Below are 22,267 nucleotides of genomic sequence, written 5' to 3' on the forward strand. Positions count from 1 at the left end.
TTGACTTTAGACAGGAAAGCAAAGCAGTGAGAATTCAAAGTTGGATATTCATGCAAATTCCCAGAGTGTTTCTCTGGGTGCTGTTTGTTGTGAAAATGCTCATTATGCATGTCTGTCCACCAAAAAAAAAAAAAAAAAATGTTTGAGGTAGTCATGCTTTACTTAAAGCTACACTAATCAGTGTTACTCGTAGTGAAGAACCCACAGAAAACTCCCCTCAGCCACACACAGAGCTTTCAGCTCATTGTTTCAGTTTTACAGCCTTTGTTTTGGTTCAGGCTCACCACTCTCATAAACGTAATTCCCACATGAAGCGGCAGTAAAAGGAGAGTGAACATCGGACGTATATTCATGAAATGGACAGAAACCAGCCTGGTCTGGCATTGTCTCGTTCACTGCCTGGGAGACATTTCCAGAGGGTTCCACAGGAAAGCTCTGCTAAGCAGCTGTGTTCTGCTGTTTAAAGAGGTCGGGTGGTTAATCAGACGTGCATTTGCCAAACCAGCTGCTTAGTCGACATGCTTGAAGTGTTTCCTCTTACAAACCTTAAAAATACTGTTTGAAAACTCTTCAAGTTTAGTGCAAAAATTCCACCTTTTTGTCCAAATAAGTTTTCCAGTGCAGCTGCTTCTTCGCTTCATTGTGGTGTGCCAAACTGTGATGTGCTCATTACTGCCCCCCTCAGGCCAAAGAATGGAAAATACCCCGATACATGATGGCTGGTGAACACTGCAGTTGTAGTGGCTGGTTTTCCCCCCAGTGGCCAAACATCAAAATGCCAGAAAGGTAAGATTTCTGCTTTATAATGTTTCCAAACTGTATTTTCCAGCTGAAAGCTGACTGGCTGGTTTGGCAAATGTACATCAAGTTAATCACTCTGCCTCATTAAAGAGCAGCACACAGCCGCTTCACTGAGCTTTTCTATGCAACCTTCCGGGATTGCCACATGCACGCAGCTGACAAGACAAGCCTTAATGTGGCAGGACAGAAACAAGACAACAAATGAATGCGAATGTTCCTCTGTGTCTGCTGGAGGTGTAAATAAGCGACTGTTTGCTAAAATGTGCTCTATATCAACTTGATATTATGTCACTGTTGTGTTCACAGCTTGTTTCTCCTGCCCCCGAGCGGCAAAAAACATCTGTTAATGCAGGTTTAAGTATTCCCATTTTGTGCTACTCACAGGGAAATATTGTCCCTTTTAGTACACTGCATTTATTTGACATCTGCGCAGATGTTAGCCCTAACAAAGTAGATTTTAGTGACGCACCTAATGATCCAATAATCCAATTTTGTACTTCAATTTAAGAAATATTTTGAAAAAAAAAAAGAAAAGATTTTTACATTGGTGTATTGCTACCTAAAGGTTCTGAGTTTTTTTTCCACCACTGGTGCAAACTCAAACACATTCCTTGCTGCCAAGTTTATTAGCAGCCACAAGATTCCCATCACCCACAGACCTCACACTCGGTTTAAAAACATTTCACCAAACGAAATAATTCGGCTTTATTCCACCTCTGCCTGAGGTTAGCTCACAGTTCCAAACAGAGGCCTCGGCCAGTGAGTTGGACATTACGTTTAATCAGACTGACTCCATGTCTTTTGATCACATGTTTGATGTTTACAGCTTAGGACGTGAAGTCCAAATAAAATCCTCATGCTCATTTAGTTCCTCCTTTTCCTGGAGATTGTGCTCAAAAAGAGACCTGTCTGTGCTCCTTTTCGACCAAAGTTCAGCCCATTCTGCAGGATATAAATGTACAATAATGAGCAGTATGTCCAATAAAACAAACTGTACTCCCACATTTCCTATTTTAATCTCTTTCTATGAAATCTCATGGGGTGCGAATGACAAATAAGGGACATTTCTGCCTTTGAGGCATCCTCAATCCACCTGATGAGGACTGACAGTTTAATAATGTGTAATGTGGAGTAGAGCTATAATGTATCTGGGACAGGAATGTGTATGATGGAGTTTATATTTAGAAAACAGAGAAGTGAGGAGAATTTAACTTGAATCGTTGATCTGTAATAAAAAAGGTACTACTGGCTTTATTTATTTAGGCTGAAAGAACTGTAGCTGCGTCTGAAATCGATAGATGAGATCTTTCACAACAGGCATCAAAAAGGTGTTTCATTTGTTCTGAGATGCTGCCACAACTCCCGTTAGACACCACGTATCCACATAAACTCCACATATCCTCTTGAGACAGACAATAAAGTAACTTCAGCTAATTCTAAGATTTTGTAACATAATTAGAAACTTTCAACAATCAAAAGATGGAACAGTAACAAGAAAAAATGTAAATTCATTTTGAATGATTTATTATCTTAACTACATCCTCGTAAGCACCTTGTTCTTTTCATCTGGGGGAGATGACACAGAGCTGTTTTCTCTCTCTCTCTCTCTCTCTCTCTCTCTCTCTCTCTCTCTCTCTCTCTCTCTCTCTCTCTTTTTCTTATTTAGCTTTTTTATTTGCATCCAAATCGAGCGTCTGTTTTACCTTCACAGCGATGCTTTTATCATCACTTATGTCTATGATGTGCACTCAATATCTATGTCTTGAGGCCTAATTTGTTCAGTTTTAATGTAAGGTAGGTCCGTATAACCACGTCATTAGGCCTATGTTTGGTAAAAAGCTATTTTAGCATACAGTTTAGCATACAGGAAGTGAGCTTTTTCATAAAGAGTCTGGGAGGGATATTATGGCTGACCAGGTAAAGGAGTCAAACTGTGAAGACTGATGCGAGAAAAACAAACGATAATACTCAGGTGCTTAAAAGAAGAGTCACCACTGTGAGCTAAAAATAGGTGAACATCGGCCTGTTTGTGTTTCAGAGCATGAAAAACTCTCAGAAATGTGACGAACAGACTGATATGAATCGTTTTGATCTCAGCTGAGGCGTCTTAATAATTGTGTTATGCTTTAACCGAGTGCCAGCTTCTTGGACTGTTTCATGAGAACTTACACAGCTCAAATATTCCTCCTTTTGTCCCTGGCAAAAATCAGTGCGTGTCACTGAAAAACCTTAAATGATAGTTCATCATTTTGGGAAATTTTGCTTTTTTGCCGGGAGTTTGATGAGAGGATCGATACCACTTTAATGTCTGTCTGAATATGAAGACAGGAGTTGTTTAGCTTAGCTTAGCATAAATAGTTGAAGCGGGGGAAACAGCTAGCCGGGCTGTGGACAGTCTTCCCTTAATTACCAAATGAAAGCTAACACTTTATTTATCCAACGGTTTGGTTTTCTGGTGAGCAGTGATCATTACTCACATGAGTGTCTGCAGCTCTGTGAAATTCTGGCAGCGTAGTTCAAAATGCATTGCTGGGAAATACAGTGCAAAGCAACAACGTGCCTGTGAGCAAAGTGAAGAAGAATAAGGTCACAGAGACGACAGAGATGACAACAATAGCACTGAATACAATGAGACATTTCCATGATCTGCCTTCAGAGATGAGTCAGCCCATTATTGTGAACACTACAGAGAGGATGTTTGGTGGGTGTGAGGATATGGACGCTTGTTGTCCAGGAAGTCACAAAGCTAAGCAATTAGAGGAGGATGCCTTTTTTTTTAATGAGGATATCCTGCTCACAATCCTGTCATGTGATCGAGGTAACCACAACAACACGAGAGCTGACTCTTTAATGGAGTTCACAGATATTACCTTTGTTCTCTGCCACATGTATAAACGTTATCAGATGAATGATGACTGCATCAGATTCATTTCATCTGGGTTTTTTTGGATTTACAGTGAAGAGGTTTTGAGCTGAAACACGTCTGTCAGTGAGACTTTATGGTGTGTACCCACTTTGTTGAAAAGGCAGACTGGGGTATGTTGTAAAGACAAATGCATTTTATAATGCTAACCTGTAAAGACCCTAACCCTGACCCAAAAAACTTCATTGACTGTTGGGCAGTTTAAATTACAACAAACCAGAATATTTTATCAAGTTGTGTGACATCATAACACAGAAGTGTGTGAGATCCTTCAAAAGAGGCCACATCAGGACCACAGACTCTCTGCCAGGCCATATTTCCACTTCATGAATTGAAAATCAGCTGCACGTTTCCCACTGGTGGAACATTATTTTTTCTCTTGGCAGTAAACATTACCTTTAGACGAAGCAACAAGCTTTTAATTGCTGGATCTTTCCATAAGCCACAAAATATGTTCTGACTGCCGGCAGCCCCATTGGCCTTGTTTTTGATATTAGCCAGACTTTGAAGTACACAGCAGTTGGCTTCACAAAGCTTTGTACTGTTGTACTGTTTGTTCTCTCATTTATTGAATCATTTTGGCTCCACTGCTGCCACTGCTGGGTGTCTTTTTGTATCAGCTGGCCTCAGTTTGTGTCTTTTTCTTGTGATGCTGCACACAGAGCCACACACATACACACACACACAGAGTTGGGTTTCCATCACTTTTAGGGACATTACATCGACTTCGATTAGTTTCCTGGAGACTCACCCTAAAATTTATTCTAAATTTTCTTGAATTTTAATACTTTATATTTCCTTTTTTATGTATATTTGTTACACAGGTCTCATAGCATTGCCTGTTAGTCTGCCACACCACATTTCACTGCACATGCTGTTTGTGTGTGACAAACAAACTTTTAAACCCTTGAATCCTGCACGTATTTGAAGAGTGAGAGACATAGCCAAGTGTGTCATGAGAGTAGTATGCATTGCTCTACAATCTGTATTAATGAATAAGAAATGATGCAGCTTGTCAACAAGATGTATGAGGCAAACAAGGACCAATCAGAGCTACTTAATAGTAATAAGGTGATCCACACGTATGTTACTGTGTGGCTGCGGGCCTGTTGGTATTAAATATTCATGGCTCCAGGTGAAGGATTGGCACATTTTTTGTTGTGCCGCAAACACTGAGCAGCAAAACATGTGCAGTTGCCATGGTTTCTCAAGCGTTCACCAGATGTTTTCTGTCTTTGTAGACCACCTGTTTCCTAATAGACTTCCCTGGGAATCGAAGTGCATCTTCACAGGATGCTATCCAGATATTTTCACGTTATCTTTCTGAGATTAGCCAGAGATGGCACACACACGTCCTCGTGCAAGTGCAGTTTAATGTAATGTAGTCGAGCCACCAGGGACAAATTCACTGGCTAACCTTATTTTAATGTAAATCTAATCAGAAATCTTTGTGTTTTTAATGTCTTTTAATGTATTTTTTTATTCTGGGTATACAGACTCAATTCTGTACAACAGCAACTACAATTAGATTTAACCAGACTGAATTGAGGCTGAATTGACTTTAAGAGTATTTATGTGCAGCACACATATTGTTTTGAATACTTTATTTATTTAGATTTCTGTATTCTATTCATATATTTTACTTTTTCTCTCTCACTGGAACATTTTAATTTATAATTTCTTTTTTTTTTTAATATGGCACACTGTAATTTTCCTTATGCTACATGTTTGTTGTCTCTTTAGGTTCAGTCTTCATGGAAGGAGAACAAAAGTGAAGGATGTGGACACACACACACACACACACACACACACACACACACACACACACACACACACACACACACACACACACACACACACACACAGTGTGAGTCAAGTTTCCATCACTTTTGGGGACATTACATAGATTTATTCATTTTCTGGAGACTTACCTTAACCTTAACCCAAGTCTTCACCCTAGAATTTAATTGACATTATGGGAACCTGCATTTTGTCCCCACAGGTAAGGCCAGGTCAGGCTGACTCCCTCAAATGAAATCTAGTTTCCTCAAAGGTCTGTCTTGTTGTGTTTTTAAGTATAATGCTGCCCTCTGCTGGTTAGGAGTGATACAGCATGTTTGTATTTCTAAATAGGTCCAAAGACACACAAAAACGTAAAATACTGATTTATTACAATAAATTCCACAACCAAAAATCAAATACTAATTGTGCTGTTCTACACACATAGGTTATTTTTATCTTTTTGTCTCAGTTTAGCAATTATTTGACCTCCTGTTGTGAATATAGTACATATTTTCATACATATTGCCTCATTGCCATGAAATCACAGCATCATCATCTGTCATGTGGAGTTAATTCACCTAGAATCTCTAACAATAACTGAGCATGAAATCAGTGAAACCAAGCAATTGATCTGGTTTATGAACGGTAAATTGTATCAAGCAGCTTTTTAGAAATAAACCCAAAACAGGCGAGCATTTATCATTCTGTGGTTTATTGCAGCAGCTCAAAATTTAAGGTTTAGTTCTGTGGCTTTGAGAACCAGGCTGGAGCAATATATTCACTCAAGTCTAATTTCCTCCAAACAGTCACAGCTCTGCTTCGTGTCTTTCTTATCATGACAGATAGCTCACAACCCTACAAGATCCTTTTACATGTAGTCTGCCACAGATGTGCATCCGTGATGTGCCAACAATTTCTATGTTTTCTTAGTTTTTTTGTCTTTTTTTGCATGTGCTTTCAGTAATCTCCTGTAATGTGCATGTGTTGTTGATCTCTCTGTCATGGTGCCAGCACTCACGAGTGTGTGATGGGCTGCAGGTGAGTTTGGCTGGCTGAGTTACTGATTGTCTGTGTGAGTGTGGAGGTTACTCCAGTTGGCTGATTGGTTCCAGCCTCCAGGCTCGCAGAGGCTGGTTTCTCCCACCTAATGCAAGCTCTCTGCTCTTATCGAGACTGCCAGCCAAAGAGTCTCTGTTTGAACATATAAAAGGTTTGAAATAAATCATTAAATAGCTGCAGATTCTTCATTGCTGATGGTTGTTGGGAGTTGAGATTTCGTGCCAGGGTTTCCTCTGTGTGTCAACAGAAACTCATTTAAAGTTGAGCCCGTTGCACCTTTTCAACAGCCTCCTGTTGATTTCAGGATCGGAAGGTTAACTCTCTTGCTGAAGACTTCGGCACAGCCAAGCTTAACTTAAAGCTGAAAGCTCACATCTTTGTGCTCATTCTTCGATTAGTTCGATGCCTTCAAACATTCACATCTGGATCATCATTCCTCAGGAGATTCAGCCTCTCCTCTTCCTGTCTCCCTAGTTTTCATGCTATTGTGTCTCTCTCCCTATTTGCATTTCCGTGTCGCCTATCTGCATGCACGCTGCCTGTGTGTTGTGTCCTCCCTCCAGGTCTCCATTTTCACCAATATTTGTATAAACTGTGATTTTTCTGACTGATCTTCTTTTTGGTGTGGCCTGTCCTCTTCCAGTTCTCCACAGTGGGGAGGATGTCAAATGGTTCAGGTCTCACTTGAGGACATCTGAAGGCGCTCAGCTGTCCTCTCTCTCGTATAAACAAGGAGAGATAATAATGTACAAGTTTTAGCAAACTGCTATTTTCTGCCAGTATAGTAGGGAGGCACAAAAATAAATTAATTCAATTCAATTTTATTTGTATAGCGCCAAATCACAACAAAAGTTGTCTCAGGACACTTTCCATACAGAGCTGGTACAGGCCGAGCTCTTTTTTAAGAGAGTACATTTGCAAAGATGTCAGGACAGTCTCTAAGTTAATATCTGTTGGTAAGTTAGAGTCCTTTCAGAGTGAGATGCAGCAACATTCAATTTCATAGCAACCTCTTATGCATTTTTCCTGTGATTATATTACTCAGTGTCATCTGTACACATCATTCATTCAACATCATTGCAAACAGATGGCAGGCCATATTCTTCAAATATATTTTGTAACCTACATATGTCAGAAATGCTGTCATCACAGTCTGTTTAACTGGTGGGTCTGTTCTGTACATGCAGCATCAATTAAATGTCTATCGTCTGTCCTGGGAGAGGGAGCCGTCCTCTGTGGCTCTTAATGAGGATTCTTCCATTTTTAAACATTTTAACTGAATGAAAGGTCTAAGGACAAAGTGTGCCATAGGCTACACAGACTGTGAGGGCAAACTGTGATTCTGGACTACGTCAGTAGAATTTGACTTGGCCTTTCAGGAAAGACGAATGAAAGTAAAAACATACGAAGCTCAAAGAAATCATCTACCAGGAAGTGTTTTTAAATTTCCCATGCCCAACATTGGCGTACTACTCACAGAGGAGGTGGAAGGCCACACAGGACTGACGCATGGGCCCCATTAGACAGTATGGGAAAGGGAGTTGTGGTTATTCATTTGGCCAAGTCGGTCAAGAGTCAGATGTCTGTGAGACTGTCACTAACGTTTTCTGTCAAAACCAAACTGCAAAGCCTATCGCAAAAGTACTGGTGTGGGTTTCTATTCAAAGGGTCAAATGACCATGTGTAACATTTTAGAGCTTTGTAACTGAAAACTGCCCCCTGATACAGCTGAATTTGACAATTATGAGAGCAAAACAAGAATATCACTTAAGTTGAGGACAGTTAAACAACCAGATGAAAGTCATTATAAAGCTGCGTACAGCCGAGGGGAGCTGCAGATTCAGGAGGTACTTCATCAAAATTGACACCTTCGACACTGGCACCTGTCAAAAGAAATACGCCAAATACGCCACACTACAAACATATGATCTTATAGAAGATGATGCATTGCTTTAGATTAAACTGCTCGACAGTATGTAACGTAGTTCAAATGAGTTCAACTAACATGCAGCATACACATTGATGAAGCAGTAATATTAGTCCACTAATCCCATAATGAACCGCTGACAGGGACCATTTTACTGCACAATGAGTACTTTAATACTCGTTGCCAATGTACTTGATGTTTGCACTTGCTTTGTCAGACCCTGAGGGAACAATTTGATGTGAGATTTCTTTCCCTTTGTAATCTCTATTCATTAGTTCATAAACCAAAAGTATTAACTTCAAAAATATACTTCAAATGTTTTTTAGCTGTATATGAATTGCTAGCTGCATTAGTCATGCTGGCACGCTGGGTGCCGTAAAACACGATGCAGGAGCATCATTAGCTCTCGCTGGAGTTAATGACAAACATGTTCATGATACGTTCAATTCCCTGTTCATCAAAACATGAGCAAATTCAACACGTGCTCTTTTGTTGTTTTCAATGATCACTGCTTCTATAAACTGTGTGCAAGCACGCTATCATTTTTGGGAAGCTCTGCCCACAGGGTAGTATCTTTGCAGCTGACCTCTAACCTCCACTTTGGCTGCCTGACATGGACCCCCACATATCTCCTGGCTTGACTGGGTGGTCGGTACAGCACCAACACTCGACCCCATCCTGACAGGCCAGATACTGTGGGAACCCTCCCTGGTAAAACCCAGTGAGAACTATCTGATTAGGTGAGAAGCCTTGTCGAGTCTAAAAACCGCAGCGGGAAGTACAGCGCGAAAACACAGCACACTACTGTTCTCCTATCTCTCATCTGCATAGACTCACTATGGGCTCCGGTTCCTGCCTTGATCGTTGTCTAAGACCTTGAAGTGAAGTTACAGTAAGGCGTTGTCCCTCTCTCTTATCTTGCTTATGTGAAAATCAATACCAGTGATGTACAAGCTGCAGGGAACTTTACATTAAGGAGAGAAACCAGGAGTGGAGGGTACACAGAACAGTGTAAAACCTGTCTGCGTTACAGATAAGGAATTGATGGCTGTGGGAAAAAGAGACAAGCTAAATGTTATCAAATCAAATCAAATTAGCCCTTCATGAACCTAGAACACCTAGAAAGTAAAAAGAATCAACAAATGACGCTGAAGGGAAAGATGTCTTAAAGTACATGTTTGCAGAGCACAGTCTGCTCTGCACAGTCACAGTAGCTGAGATTTAAAATGTCTTGTAATTGAGTTTTGTAAGCAGCATCCAACTAATCTGCCCTGACAGCTCAGAGCATCTTTCAATCCCTCTAAAGCTTCTCACAGACCGGCAGACAAGGTGTCCGGCCTGCCAACGTCAGCAATCTCAGGAGCTCTGCACCCCTGCTTTCTGTCTTCAGTGTTTTTGAAGAGGTCAGAGTTCAGACCTCTCAGTGGGACCTATTTATCACTCAAGGGGTTGTGTGACCAAGACGGGAGGGTAGAGGAGATGGGTTGGGGGAGGGAAGCAGTGCTTGTTTTCAAGTGGTCACCTCTGGGAAGGCTCCCAGCCAGAGCCAGTGGCTCATGGGTGAGAGCACAGTGAAGAGGACATGGTATAAAAAGAGTGGAGGGACCAGGCAGCAGAGAGAGAGTGGCAGCTTTCATAAGATTTAAGAAACGTGGAATATATTCACAAAACCCAGACAACCAACTTTGTATCTACAGCGTTCATCACTGGCCTGTATTCAGAGAGTCACCATGTTACTGCTGATGAATTATTGGATGTGTTTAATTGCTGTATCATTGACAGCAACCCCAAGCCATGCCTTGAGAAGGTAAGAAGCGTATTCCTCCATATACCTGTCTGCTCTTCGTGAAGAAAGGAGAATTAAGTGTAACAGTCAGGATTTAGCACTGTAATCAGATTCACAAAGAAGAAGATGTGCTGATGCAACAGTGCAATGACAGCAAACACCAAAAAAATAGATACAAGAAAACAAATGAGTTTAATTAGTCATTACAAAAGCTAATGTTTTCAGCACTGGCTTAACATGTGTTTTTGTTCCTTTCTCTGGCTAGGCACACAGAGAAAAGCAGTCTGTGCTCTATTAAAGGCTAATTATGTTGGGATGATGACCAGGCATATGTCTCACATATTGGTCGGAAGATGTACTTTGTATCCCTCTTTCTCTCGTAATCTTGTCCACAGGTCGTCTTTATGTTAATTTAGTGTCTGCCTCTTTCTCTTTCTCAGAATCGGCCTGCAGAGGATGCCATCGATCAGAGAGACGCTGAGGGAGATGGGTGTTTCTGTAGAGCAGGTGTTGACAGAGCTGGCCCAGAAGAGCACAGACGACACAAACAACGGGACTGTTCCAACACCTCTAATCAACTACTTGGATGTGAGACAATTTTGTGCATCACTTTATTTCAGTGGGTCATATTTATGAAGGTTGTGAATCAAACAGGTAGTGGGAGCTCTGGATGTGCTGAGTTAAAGGTCGATGGATTGGCTGTTTTAGTCATGGATACAAAAACAGACTTTGGCTGTGAATGTTAAAGCAAACGCTCATCCAAGACCAGTGTCACAACCGCATATCCGGAGGCTTTGAATTCATTCTTTAAAATGTGCTTCATGTATGAGTCATACTCTCAATGTTATGTTCTCATTGTTCCCAACTAGTATGTGGCTTCATGCACCAGTGAAAAAAACAGGATTTAGTGGCAGCTGGAAAGTCACAATGGCATCATTAATCCGTATTTTACTGTTTATTCCTATCAGACTCAGTATTTTGGTGAAATCAGCATTGGTTCTCCGGCTCAGATGTTCAACGTGGTGTTTGACACAGGCTCAGCAAACCTGTGGGTGCCCTCGCAAAGCTGCTCCCCGTTCTCCACTGCCTGTTGTAAGTGTCCACACATACAAGCTGGAAAATAACATTCACTTAAAGCAGCAATGACTGATATCTTTATCCTAAAAGTGCATCAAAGGGGAAAGGGGAGGAAAGGGGAGGAAGGGGGCTCTCATAGCGATCAACCTGCAAAGAATTATTATCCAAATCAATAATGTGACTAAAATGAATTTGAACTTTTAGATACTCACAACAGGTACGATGCCACCAAATCCCGGACTCACATCGAGAACGGAACCGGATTTTCCATCCAGTACGCTTCAGGAAACGTCAGGGGATTTCTGAGTGAGGATGTGGTCGTGGTGAGTTCAAAATGAACATCCTGTAAAAAAAAAAAGCATCATCTCCTGACACCTCCAACCTTTGACATTCAGCTTGTTTTGTTTTTTTGTTTTGTTTTTTTTCCTGCAGGTTGGTGGTATTCCCGTGGTGCAGGTGTTTGCCGAGGCCACCTCTCTGTCTGCCATGCCCTTCATCTTCGCCAAGTTTGATGGAGTCCTGGGGATGGGTTACCCAAACGTGGCCATCGATGGCATCACTCCGGTGTTTGACCGTATCATGTCTCAGCATGTCCTCAAGGAAGAGGTGTTCTCTGTCTACTACAGCAGGTGGGCTGGACTGAGTCAACAGACCTCCTCTAGTACCTCTGCAGAAGAGGAAATGGAATTCAAAGAGATAAATACATAATAAATTCAAAAATAATGAACACGTATGCAGCTATTTTGTCTAAACACAGCTGCTGTCAAGACTTGAATTTGATAAATGAGGGGGAAAAAATCTAATATTTTTTGCAGCACTGAAGAAAAACTGTGAAGATGTCTCTTCTCTTCTGAAGCATCATGAGAATGAGATATCATGAGATTTAACCAGCAGAAGTAGCATGTGACCTTTCATGAGAATCACCGAAATCACAGCTTCAGCGGCGACAATGAGAATTTGCACAGATAAATACCAAAGGTGTGCTTGATGAGTGAGTTATTTCTTGTTTTCAGGGACCCAAAACACTCTCCAGGTGGAGAGCTGGTCCTCGGTGGCACAGACCCAAACTACTACACCGGAGACTTTAATTATATGGACACCAGAGAGATGGGCAAATGGGAAGTAACCATGAAAGGGTAAGATTTATGTTTGGTAACTTGTGTGTGTGCATCCATTCAGAAACAAAAGGTCTTGCATTTCCCACCGCTTCTTTTGTTCTTCCAGTGTTTCTGTGGGGATGGAGATGATGTTCTGTGCTGAGGGCTGCACAGCTGTGATTGACACGGGTTCATCCTACATCACAGGCCCGGCCTCCTCTGTGTCCGTGCTGATGAGAAGCATCGGCGCACAGCTGGATGAAAGTGGAGTGAGTTTTTACATGAGCACCATGCTTTCTCCCACTTCTCTGGTAAAAATGTCATGTGTCGTGTCATCATCCTCTCTCTCATGCTATCGTTCGTTAGTACAAAGTCAACTGTGACACTGTCAAGACGTTGCCCAGGGTCACTTTCCATCTGGGTGGCCAGGAGTACTCACTCACTCACGAAGATTATATCTTATGGGTAAGCAAGATGACGAATGCTGAATCATTTTAATATAAGCGAATGGTTTTAACTACTGTGCTTCTGTACAATTTTAAGGTGCGTGTATGACGTTAAATCACTACAGTAACACTTTATATTAAGGTGCACATACTGCTTATTAGCATGCATATTAGTAGCACGTTAGCTCTTTGTCATTATGAAGCATTTATCAATGCCTTATCCTAGATAACCTCCTAATTACTTCTTATTGATAGTAAGTAAGGACGTTGTACATGAATTATGATCTTGATAACCTAACCTTAACCCTTAATAACCACAAACCCCAGAATAAGGCATTAATAAGTGCTTTTTAATGACTACTAAAGAGCCATTATGCTACTGGCACAAGTGTTACCTCTACTACCGTCCATTTATCTTACAGCTGCATCTAAAGGTTAATTGATCATGATCATCTTAGACAGTGTGATGTATTATTAGAGATTAAAGGTCTTGCACAAATGTGTTTTAAATTATGTAACCGATGAGACTGGCTCACATAGTGCAGAGCTATATATGCCGGGATTTATGTGGGCTGACTATGTGCTAATTTTGATTTGGTTTTACAACATAATAACTTGTGCACATAACATGTGATCTTGTGAGCATCAGTGTAAAAAATAATTCTTTCAGGATCTTGGGTAATTCCTTAATTATGCACCGACAATTCTTTTACTTCTGATACTTTCAGTACATTTTGCAGACAATACTACCTTTTGTACTTTTACTCAAGTGGAATTCTGAATGCAGGATTTTTAGGGTCTGAGTGCATCTTTCTCTGCTCACAATGATAAAACTGACTTTTCTTTGTGGCTCCAGCAATCACAGATCGAAGGGGAAGTCTGCACCGTCACCTTCAGGGGCTTGGATGTGCCGCCTCCTACAGGCCCCATCTGGATTTTGGGAGCCAACTTCATCGCCCGCTACTACACAGAGTTTGACCGTCGCAATAACCGAATAGGGTTTGCTACAGCAGTGTGACAGGAATTTAAACATCTGCTGCATTTTTCAGTCTTCTTTTCATCTATTTTGCTCTTGCTGCTATTTTCTCTTTGTCCGATCCTCTCTTCAGTTGCTTTTTAAGATAGCTCAAGATCACATCTGTTTAAGAGGTAAAGAGAAGCAAACATTGAGGAGCAACATTTTTCATTTCTTGTAAATCCTGCTTTCCTCTGTATAATATTTTGTACTAGTTGCACTGACACCTTCAAAAAAAAAATTATTTATAAGCATTTACCAGCAAATGCAAAGTTCCTGTGTGTTTGACTCTGCTGATTATTATCATACAGCAACAGCGGAAATCTATATCTGTATTATACTGACATAACAAGATTAAATTGTTACTGTGGTTTGAATTTGATTTGAATTTATTAAGGACTGCACCGTCTTTCCTCAATTCTGTCGAATGCATTTTGTAACCACTTGAAAATCTGCTCTAGCAGATACACAGTAATTGGCCACACCTGATCAGTTACTCTCTTTAAAGTATACATGAAGCTCACAGTCCCTGACTTTTCCTGAAACAATGATTTAGAGTTGAAATCCTGTTTTTAGCATCAGAGTAAAACTATTCTGAAACACAAAACTCTTCATGGGTCACCTCACCTCTTCATAGTGATGTTAAGACTGACTCTACAGAGTTGTTTCTGCTTACTTAGCAGACAGAAGAGGTGCAAAGATAACAAAACAATGAAAGTACACATATTCATCAGGTGCTCTTGTCATATCTTTTTGTCTCATTTTATCTGAATTGGTCGGGAAAGTCCTGTCAGGCTTCAAAGATGTGACAGTGAGGGTATTGAGCTTCCTCGCTTTCACATCCATGAATTGTCTGATTTGGACTTTATCTGTTGACAGCAGGCAGCGAGGTGAGGGTGGATATGTCTGTACTGGAGCTGAATCATCTGTATGTTCAAACCATTGCAGAAATGTCTCAGTAGAGTAGTCATCTCTCTGTCATTCTGTGGTCAGCTCTGTCCTTTATTACACACTTTGCGATTGACACCGCTGTTTGTCTGTTCAATGTGAAGCTGGAGCCGGCAGAAATTTAGCTAGCCTGTCTCTGTCTGAAGCTAACAAAATCAGCCGACCAACACCACTAAAGCTCACTACATAACATGTTATATGTAGTTTGTTTAATAAGTGCAAAAACCAAAGGATAAAAACTAAAAACCTTTGTTTTATAGGTGTATGTGTGCATTCATGGGGTTTTGTTACCTTAGGACATAGCCAGGCTATCTGTCCCATTATACTATATTAATGTTCGCAGTTTATTTGTGCAGACATCAGTATTAATCAAACCCCTGCAGTTTTACTCTGGACATTTGCTTTCTATGGAACGAAGACCATTATAGTTGAAAACACATAAAAACAAAAGCACAAGTGGAAATGGTAGAAATACTAAAATAGGTCATGAAAAACAGATGGAAATACATAAAAAGCTGGGCTAGACACCTAGAGAGATTACTGTACATCTGATGTTGTTTTGCATGAAAAGACTCAAATCAACAGTCTGTCTGCGCCACTCAACCCCTACTCCACTGGTTCCTACTCAAGACGTAACTCTTTCAAAATTTTAGCAAATGTTACTCAGAGAGGAGTAAATAGTAAATTTGTTGGGAACTATTTTCACCGGCAGATGTATGCACAGTTTATGCTAATTACCTATTAATTAGGGATGTGTGGATTGCAGTTTTATCCATGGGATGACTATCCGTGGATCAGACGGGCCGGCTCGTAAAAATTACCGGGGGAATTCATGGATTGCAGGTTGGTGCGCAGCTCAGCTAAACTTGATTATTTTAATCTCCAGACATGCCAACAGGATCAGTCAGTATGTAATGATAACCAACGTTCTGTGTTCTTCAACACATCCAGTGGGACACACACACAGTCCAGGTTCACAACATGTTGTCCTCAGGATAAATGAGCCCTGTCACAGCTGCCTATAAAGATTTTATTTTAGATGCTTAAAGTTCAGCTCAGTTTCCTCTGCAGAGTTTCTTCTTTTGGTTTGGCTACTCAAATGTCCCAAGATCCACACGCAGAAACATTTAAAATAACTTAAAGCAGCCTCTCTAATCTTTAACATAAATCGTTAAAGAAAACACGCATAAATCAGTATAACACACAATGAAGAAATCAGCTGGACAGCTTTCAGCCATGCTAACAGACAGAGAGCTAACGGTACACACTGTCGCATCAAAAAGTCTGAATATTGCCATTATCACAATATTTTTTTAATCACATTAAATATCATATGGTATTATCGTGAATGGAATGATACAGCACACCCCTGTGTGTGGTGGGTGAATGATTTATGTGTACCTGCAGATTTGGATGATCTTGGTATTTACAGACGCAAGTTGCAGCAGCAGTGGTGTCTGACATTTAACGGTGGTCACAGAGGAATAAGACAATATCAGTATTTTATTGTCTTCATGTGACTTCTTAACAAGTAGAAAAATGACCAGACTTAGTCTTTAAAGGAGGATTTGTTTTGAAATACGAGATAACACATTTGTCCTCTTACAAATGAGAAATTGAATCAAACACATAATTAGTATAATTATACACCGTGATTTAGCCGCTACAGCCTTATCAAACTTAGGCTTTATTCAGTTCACTCCATCACACTGCTCCTCATTACATGTGGTGCTGTTATGCAATGTTTGAACACTTACTATTATAAAGTTATAGTTTAAGCAAAAGTAATGATACCACAGTTCATAGAACTCTGTTGGACGTATTGACATTTTTGCATTTACTCAAGCAAAATTAGAATATTTACATTTAGTATTATCACTGAAATGCACTCCAAGTATCAAAAGATACTCATTAGACAGATGACACATGCACCCGATTATACAGACGCATCATGGCGCTTCCAGTGTTCTATTATTATACTTATTAGAGAATTAGATTTGTTAAGTAATTAGATGATGTTAGTTAATGAAATAATATTGTTGCTGTCAGAGGTGGAGCCAGTTTGAACTACTTAACATCCCATTGGGTATCTAAAACAACGTATTATACTCTATCTGTATGTAAATGGTTAATTTGCACAGCAACTGCTAACAGCTGTCAGATAAACGTAGTGAGATCATAAGTACACAAACGCATCACAAAATGGAAGCAATTGAGCTCGAGCACCTCAAAATTCTACAAATTGTGGTGAATGTACTTCCCACGAATTCTTAGCAGTAAAAGCAATTCATTTCACAGTCGACAGCACTAAATGACTCAGATACATGAGTTAACGATGTAAGGTTTACGATAGTAGAAATGTGTTCATAATTCAGAGTGTAGAAATTCACTTCCTGTGTTAATTGATCCCAGGCCAAATGTGTTTTGTTTTTTCCCTTCCCTGCTGGAGACTGTTGATCTCTTATGAGAAAAAAATCCTCATCAAACATGACTCATTAAGACGTTTATGTGTCTCTCTCTAATGAAGTCAGGTCTTCCAAACACCCCCCCCCCAAAAAAAACAGCTTTCCTTTAATGCAACGTGATGTTTAAAAGAAAACAAAAAACAAAACCTAAGAGCTCAGAATTCTTGACCCCCAACCGTGATCTTCCCTGTGAGCACAGAGTGAGCCTTATTTTTCTTACTCACAGTATCTATTCCCCAGACGAAAAGGTAGTTACACAGCCCTGTATAAAAAAATTCATATGTGGACCAGTGTTTTGAACGCAAGCTGCTTTCAAGGGATAGAGTTTCGAACAGATGTTATCATCAGCCACTTCAGGCTCCAACAAGCATTTGGTTTTTTATTTCTTAATCCTTTTCCAGACTTGCTGGAGAAAATTAAATTATGAAATCCTCAAAGGCAAAAACTAACTTGACAGGACACATCTGCAGAGACGCAGGATCCTGCATCTTGTCAAACAGAGGAGAGTTGGGAGGTCTTTAAAAGGGCAGTCTGTCAGCTCAAACACTTAGTCTCAGTTTGAACTCACTCTGCGCAGGAGGAGCACGTCGAGCAATGCACTGACGAACAGCACCTCATGACGAAGCATCAGATTTACTTAACAGCGAATTCCTTTCTGTGGAGTGGAAGTGAATATATGAAAAGGATCTCTTTGCTTCAATGTGTGTGACTGTGGAGTCTGGTGTTTTCCATTGTCAAACACGTACCAGATGACCATCCTTGTGTCAACCCTGATTCAGAGCAAAGCTAAGGTAGGTGAGAACTTTTCTGTAATCACTGCAGTAAAAATCCACTGATACATCCAGTGCAATGCAGGATAAGAATAGAGCATGCTTGTGTGAGCTTGTTTGTTGCTTTATTGTTGAGTTTGCTTGGCCTGAACACAAATATTATAGACAGAGGAAACCAATCATGTGACATTTGACATTTGCATCATGTGCTTCACATACCAGTGACATTAATCCTTCTATTAGATTACATTAATTGGATTATGTACCATCATAATTCATCAAGTGGGTTCCTAATCGTAGCCGCACGCCAGAGCTATAGACTTTGAGCTCACACGTAGCATCTTGTTTCACTTGGAGAATCACTTTTTCAATGTCCTCTGTTCGAACGTGTTACGCAAGGAGCAGACAACAAAGTACGAGAAGATGCCTGGTGCATATCAAAGAATTGTCCTGTTGGTCTTAATACATCTCAAAAGTTGATTCTGCAACAAATAAATCATAAATGTTTTATTGTTTAAATTAAACATTTCACTGGCATCTGTGTTTTAAAACCTGCATCAAAGTCACAGGTTAAAGGAGTCAAACGGATGGTCATAAATGAAAACCTTCCAGTGGAGACATTTTGCAGTGTGAAGCAACATATGCTTGTCTTAATCCTCAGTGGGAGGATTAAATCCATCTGGAGGCCATTTCACCGTTACACTTGCCAAAAGGCACTTGGTAGCAGGCGTCTGTGCATGTTGCTCTCCAAAACCAAGCTTACATGGTAGAGGGCACTATTTGACCATAACTATAATAATAAAAATAATACATTTTATTTGTAATGCCCTTTTCATCACAGATCTCAAAGTGCTACAGATTAAAAACAAAAGAAAAAAAGATGAAGAAAAGAAAGGAAAAAAAAAAAACTTTTAAAAAGGGCCAAAAGCTTTGCTAAAAAGAAATGTCTTAAGACCAGTCAGTGGGTTGTGGTGCCCTCCAGGTGTCGGGGAGGGCATTCCACAGACGTGGGGCAGCAGCACAGAAGGCTCTGTCTTCCATGATCTTGAGTCTGGTTCTGGGTATGTGGAAGAGCTTTGAGTGACTGGAGCGGAGGGAGCGTTTTGTGGTTTGTGGGTTGATAAGTTCTTTGAGGTAGGAGGGGGCAAGTCCATGGATGCATTGGTGTGCGAGGAGGTATACCTTGTACTCAAGCCTGGTGGAGACAGGAAGCCAGTGGGGTGAGTGGAGAATGGGGGTAATGTGCTCATGTTTCCGCACTCTCATCAGGATCCTAGCTGCAGAGTTTGGGATATACTGAAGCCTCTGGAGACTCTTGCTAGGGATCCCAATGAGTAGTGCGTTGCAGTAGTCCAGTCTAGAGAAGACAAAGGCATCAACCAGCTTTTTGGCATCTGACAGGGAGAGAATGGGGCGGGGAGTTTGGATAACTGGAAAAAATAACTGGAACTAATGTGATCCCAGAGTAGGTTTCTCTAAGGTCAGACACAGTTAAACAGTCACTGGTAATGTTGCAGGAAAGAGGCCCTGCATGTACTGCCCCAAAACAACCTGAAACCTGATCCTGCGTCAGGACTGTGACACAATGTGCAGCAGTAGAGAGGAAATGTGTTGTTTATTCAGCGCAATGTTATCTACATTTTGGATGGACAGGAAAGAATTGCCCAAAAGCATCCAGTTATACTGTTATGGAACATGTTGGAGGAAGTTCCATTTAAGTTTGCTTTGAACATGGTTTTCCTCATAAAATGCTTTATAAGGAAGTCCTTAAAGATATTTATAATTTGGGAGGGAAAGCTCAGTCAGAGAGGCTGTTTCGTGGAGTGCATACAAATTGAATGGCTCGGGTCGGGATGACACATTTGTATCTATGTTCCCTTGGTGGAGAGTTGGTGTTCAAGAGTCTTCGAGGAGAATGAGTGTTAGCCCCCTCCTCGAAGACTTGAAGGATGGGAAGATAATATATTGGTTGTGTCAGTTGCAGGTAAAGTGTCTGTGTGTGCTTATAATCCTGAGCTTCCCTCTGACTATGGCTGAGGTCCCTGGTCCATGCAGACACTCCATCACTCGGGAGCACCTGATGACAGTCAGACATCTGGTAGGTCTTGAAACAACATTAGAAACCCTGCATGGGTCGCATCAAACAGACTTAGCTGAAATCTTCCTGCTGTTTGTACAGATGGACAATCAATTGAGAAGTGGATGCTCAATAAGCTACACATTCATCGAACGCAGAAGTTTGGTAAGATGACATTTTTTTTATGGGACTTGGAAGCCTTTGATTCAAACTTTCCACTGGGCGCACCATTCTCTAATGTTTATTAGCTTGTGCTGTGATTTCCCACAGAGTAAGTGTTGCTTTGTAAAAGCTGCTTTACCCTGGATCCTGGAGCTCCTCACCACCCACTTCAAGTATAGTCGGGGTTCAGTCAATGATGGCTACGTTCAGTCCCTGAGAGCGCTCATCCTCAACATCTACTCTCAGAAGTGTGTGCCTGAAATTAATGAAGAGTTTGAGGTGAGTGTGTGATTCTCAGGACTAATGGATTACATTTCCTGTCATAAATAACAAAGAAAAGAAATATGTGATGTGAGGAACTGATGTGAGATAAATCTACAATACTTCTGAAAATACTTAAGGTATGATTCTGGAAATCTGCTGCAGGATAAGCCAGAGAGCTTTGAGATGCTCTACAGTGGGTCTCCTTCAGAGGCACTGCAGAGAGCTTCAGAGGTGCTGTCTGTTTACTGGGAGCTGGTGACAATGAGTGACGCACCGGTCGACTGGAGGTGCCAGCACGAATACACAGACATCTTTGGATCTACCACGGAGCTATCCACAGAGTTACCCATGCAACATTTTACAGGTGGGAATCTGTATCTGCTTTAAAGTTCTGTGATGAATTATGCACCTATCTGGAGCTACTGGGATCACTGATAATGTGTTGTTTTCTGCAGACAGTTATGGTAGGAACTCAGTCAAGGCCTCGCACAGAAGACCAGTAAAAGATCTGTACAAGCTTGGCTTCATCATCACCTCTGTCTGTGGAGGACTGCTGTTCATACTTACTGTCTACTGTCTCATCACACAAAAGGTAGGCTTCTGTTTTTTTAATTCCCAGATTTCACATGCCATAATAAAGCCTTGCAATGCATTCCAGTCATACTGCAATAAAGCAGTCCTTGGCAGCCTCTGTCTGTGCTCTCTGGGGCACTCCCTCTTGCAGAAGTACTCGCCCTCCCTTGTTGGTAAGTACTCAGCATAACAAAATAAGGTGGAGGCTCAACTCACTGGCGAGAGCACACGTGCACACAAGTGCAGTTCTCTTTGCTATTTGAGGGTCTTTGGTGCCATCAGCTGTTATTTCAGAAAATGTATTATTTGGCTCTGAGTGGCGGTTTTCAACTGGCTGAGACTCACAATCCACATTTGTCCTTATTCATTATGTATCACATTAGTTATTCATGAGTCACGAAGTTACCAAAATTTAAGATTAAAATGACTCCAAATTATTTCACAAAATGAATCCTGCAGTAACTGCAATGCTTTTATGCGCACAGAAAACATGAAACAAGAAGGTGTGTGAGGAGCTTAAAGCTAGGGTAGATAATGTATTTTACAAGCTTTTCATGTGGTATTTGTTGAAATTCTCTTGACATCCAGACAGCCATCAATAAATCAAATGCTCTGACAAGAAAGAGAAAAGTCCTGTATCTGTATCTGTGGCTGTTGCGGGTCTGTAATAAGCCCATCCAATCATTTTATGCGGTCTGAATATCATGATTAGATGGCCTACCTGCCTGTCTAGCCACATACCTGCCTAGCTGAACACACTCTGCCTCTGGTCATACAGACTCATCGCACATGACCCAAGTCTTCCACAAGGCTAAGCAGATATATTGCGGAAGCTATGGCGAGCTAGTCACACATGAATGGCATAGAAAGTGCAGCCAAAATTTCCCAGCGCTCGCTTGACAGCTGTGAGTACTGACAGTAGCTATGTTGGTTGTTTCCGTTTATTTTGATCATGTTAGGTGTTTTCTTTCATGTGAAGGAGACATGAGGCAGTTGAATACGGTCAGTGATGGCACTGATGCGCTGCACTCCAGTCCACACCCCCTGAGTTAACAGACCCTCGCTCAGTAGCTAACCCAGTAGCACAACGCACAC

At 41.0% G+C, this 22,267-nt stretch overlaps 2 protein-coding genes across 2 annotated transcripts; both read left to right on the forward strand.

Moving 5' to 3' along the window:
* The first annotated feature begins 9,834 nt into the window (after positions 1 to 9,834).
* Positions 9,835 to 14,271, forward strand: ren (renin). The gene is made up of 9 exons (XM_070968409.1): positions 9,835 to 10,299; positions 10,719 to 10,866; positions 11,247 to 11,370; positions 11,560 to 11,678; positions 11,788 to 11,984; positions 12,369 to 12,491; positions 12,580 to 12,721; positions 12,819 to 12,917; positions 13,755 to 14,271. The coding sequence occupies exons 1-9, from the start codon at positions 10,223 to 10,225 to the stop codon at positions 13,914 to 13,916; spliced, it is 1,191 nt and encodes a 396-aa protein (XP_070824510.1). The 5' UTR covers positions 9,835 to 10,222; the 3' UTR covers positions 13,917 to 14,271.
* Positions 14,272 to 18,018: 3,747 nt separating this feature from the next.
* csf1b (colony stimulating factor 1b (macrophage)) lies at positions 18,019 to 21,180 on the forward strand. The gene is made up of 6 exons (XM_070969184.1): positions 18,019 to 18,117; positions 20,075 to 20,194; positions 20,276 to 20,338; positions 20,444 to 20,614; positions 20,762 to 20,963; positions 21,059 to 21,180. The coding sequence occupies exons 1-6, from the start codon at positions 18,076 to 18,078 to the stop codon at positions 21,100 to 21,102; spliced, it is 642 nt and encodes a 213-aa protein (XP_070825285.1). The 5' UTR covers positions 18,019 to 18,075; the 3' UTR covers positions 21,103 to 21,180.
* The last annotated feature ends 1,087 nt before the right edge of the window (positions 21,181 to 22,267 follow it).

The sequence above is a fragment of the Chaetodon trifascialis genome, chromosome 8 (assembly GCF_039877785.1).
Source record: "Chaetodon trifascialis isolate fChaTrf1 chromosome 8, fChaTrf1.hap1, whole genome shotgun sequence".
Classification (NCBI taxonomy): domain Eukaryota; kingdom Metazoa; phylum Chordata; class Actinopteri; order Chaetodontiformes; family Chaetodontidae; genus Chaetodon; species Chaetodon trifascialis.

Coding starts and splice junctions, on each gene's coding strand:
- ren (XM_070968409.1), top strand. CDS start 10,223: ATGTTACTGCTGATGAATTATTGGATGTGTTTAATTGCTGTATCATTG. Junction 11,371..11,559: donor CCCGTTCTCCACTGCCTGTT/GTAAGTGTCCAC, acceptor TTGAACTTTTAG/ATACTCACAACAGGTACGAT. Junction 12,918..13,754: donor ACGAAGATTATATCTTATGG/GTAAGCAAGATG, acceptor TTGTGGCTCCAG/CAATCACAGATCGAAGGGGA.
- csf1b (XM_070969184.1), top strand. CDS start 18,076: ATGACCATCCTTGTGTCAACCCTGATTCAGAGCAAAGCTAAG. Junction 18,118..20,074: donor TGATTCAGAGCAAAGCTAAG/GTAGGTGAGAAC, acceptor TGGTTGTGTCAG/TTGCAGGTAAAGTGTCTGTG. Junction 20,195..20,275: donor TGATGACAGTCAGACATCTG/GTAGGTCTTGAA, acceptor CTGTTTGTACAG/ATGGACAATCAATTGAGAAG.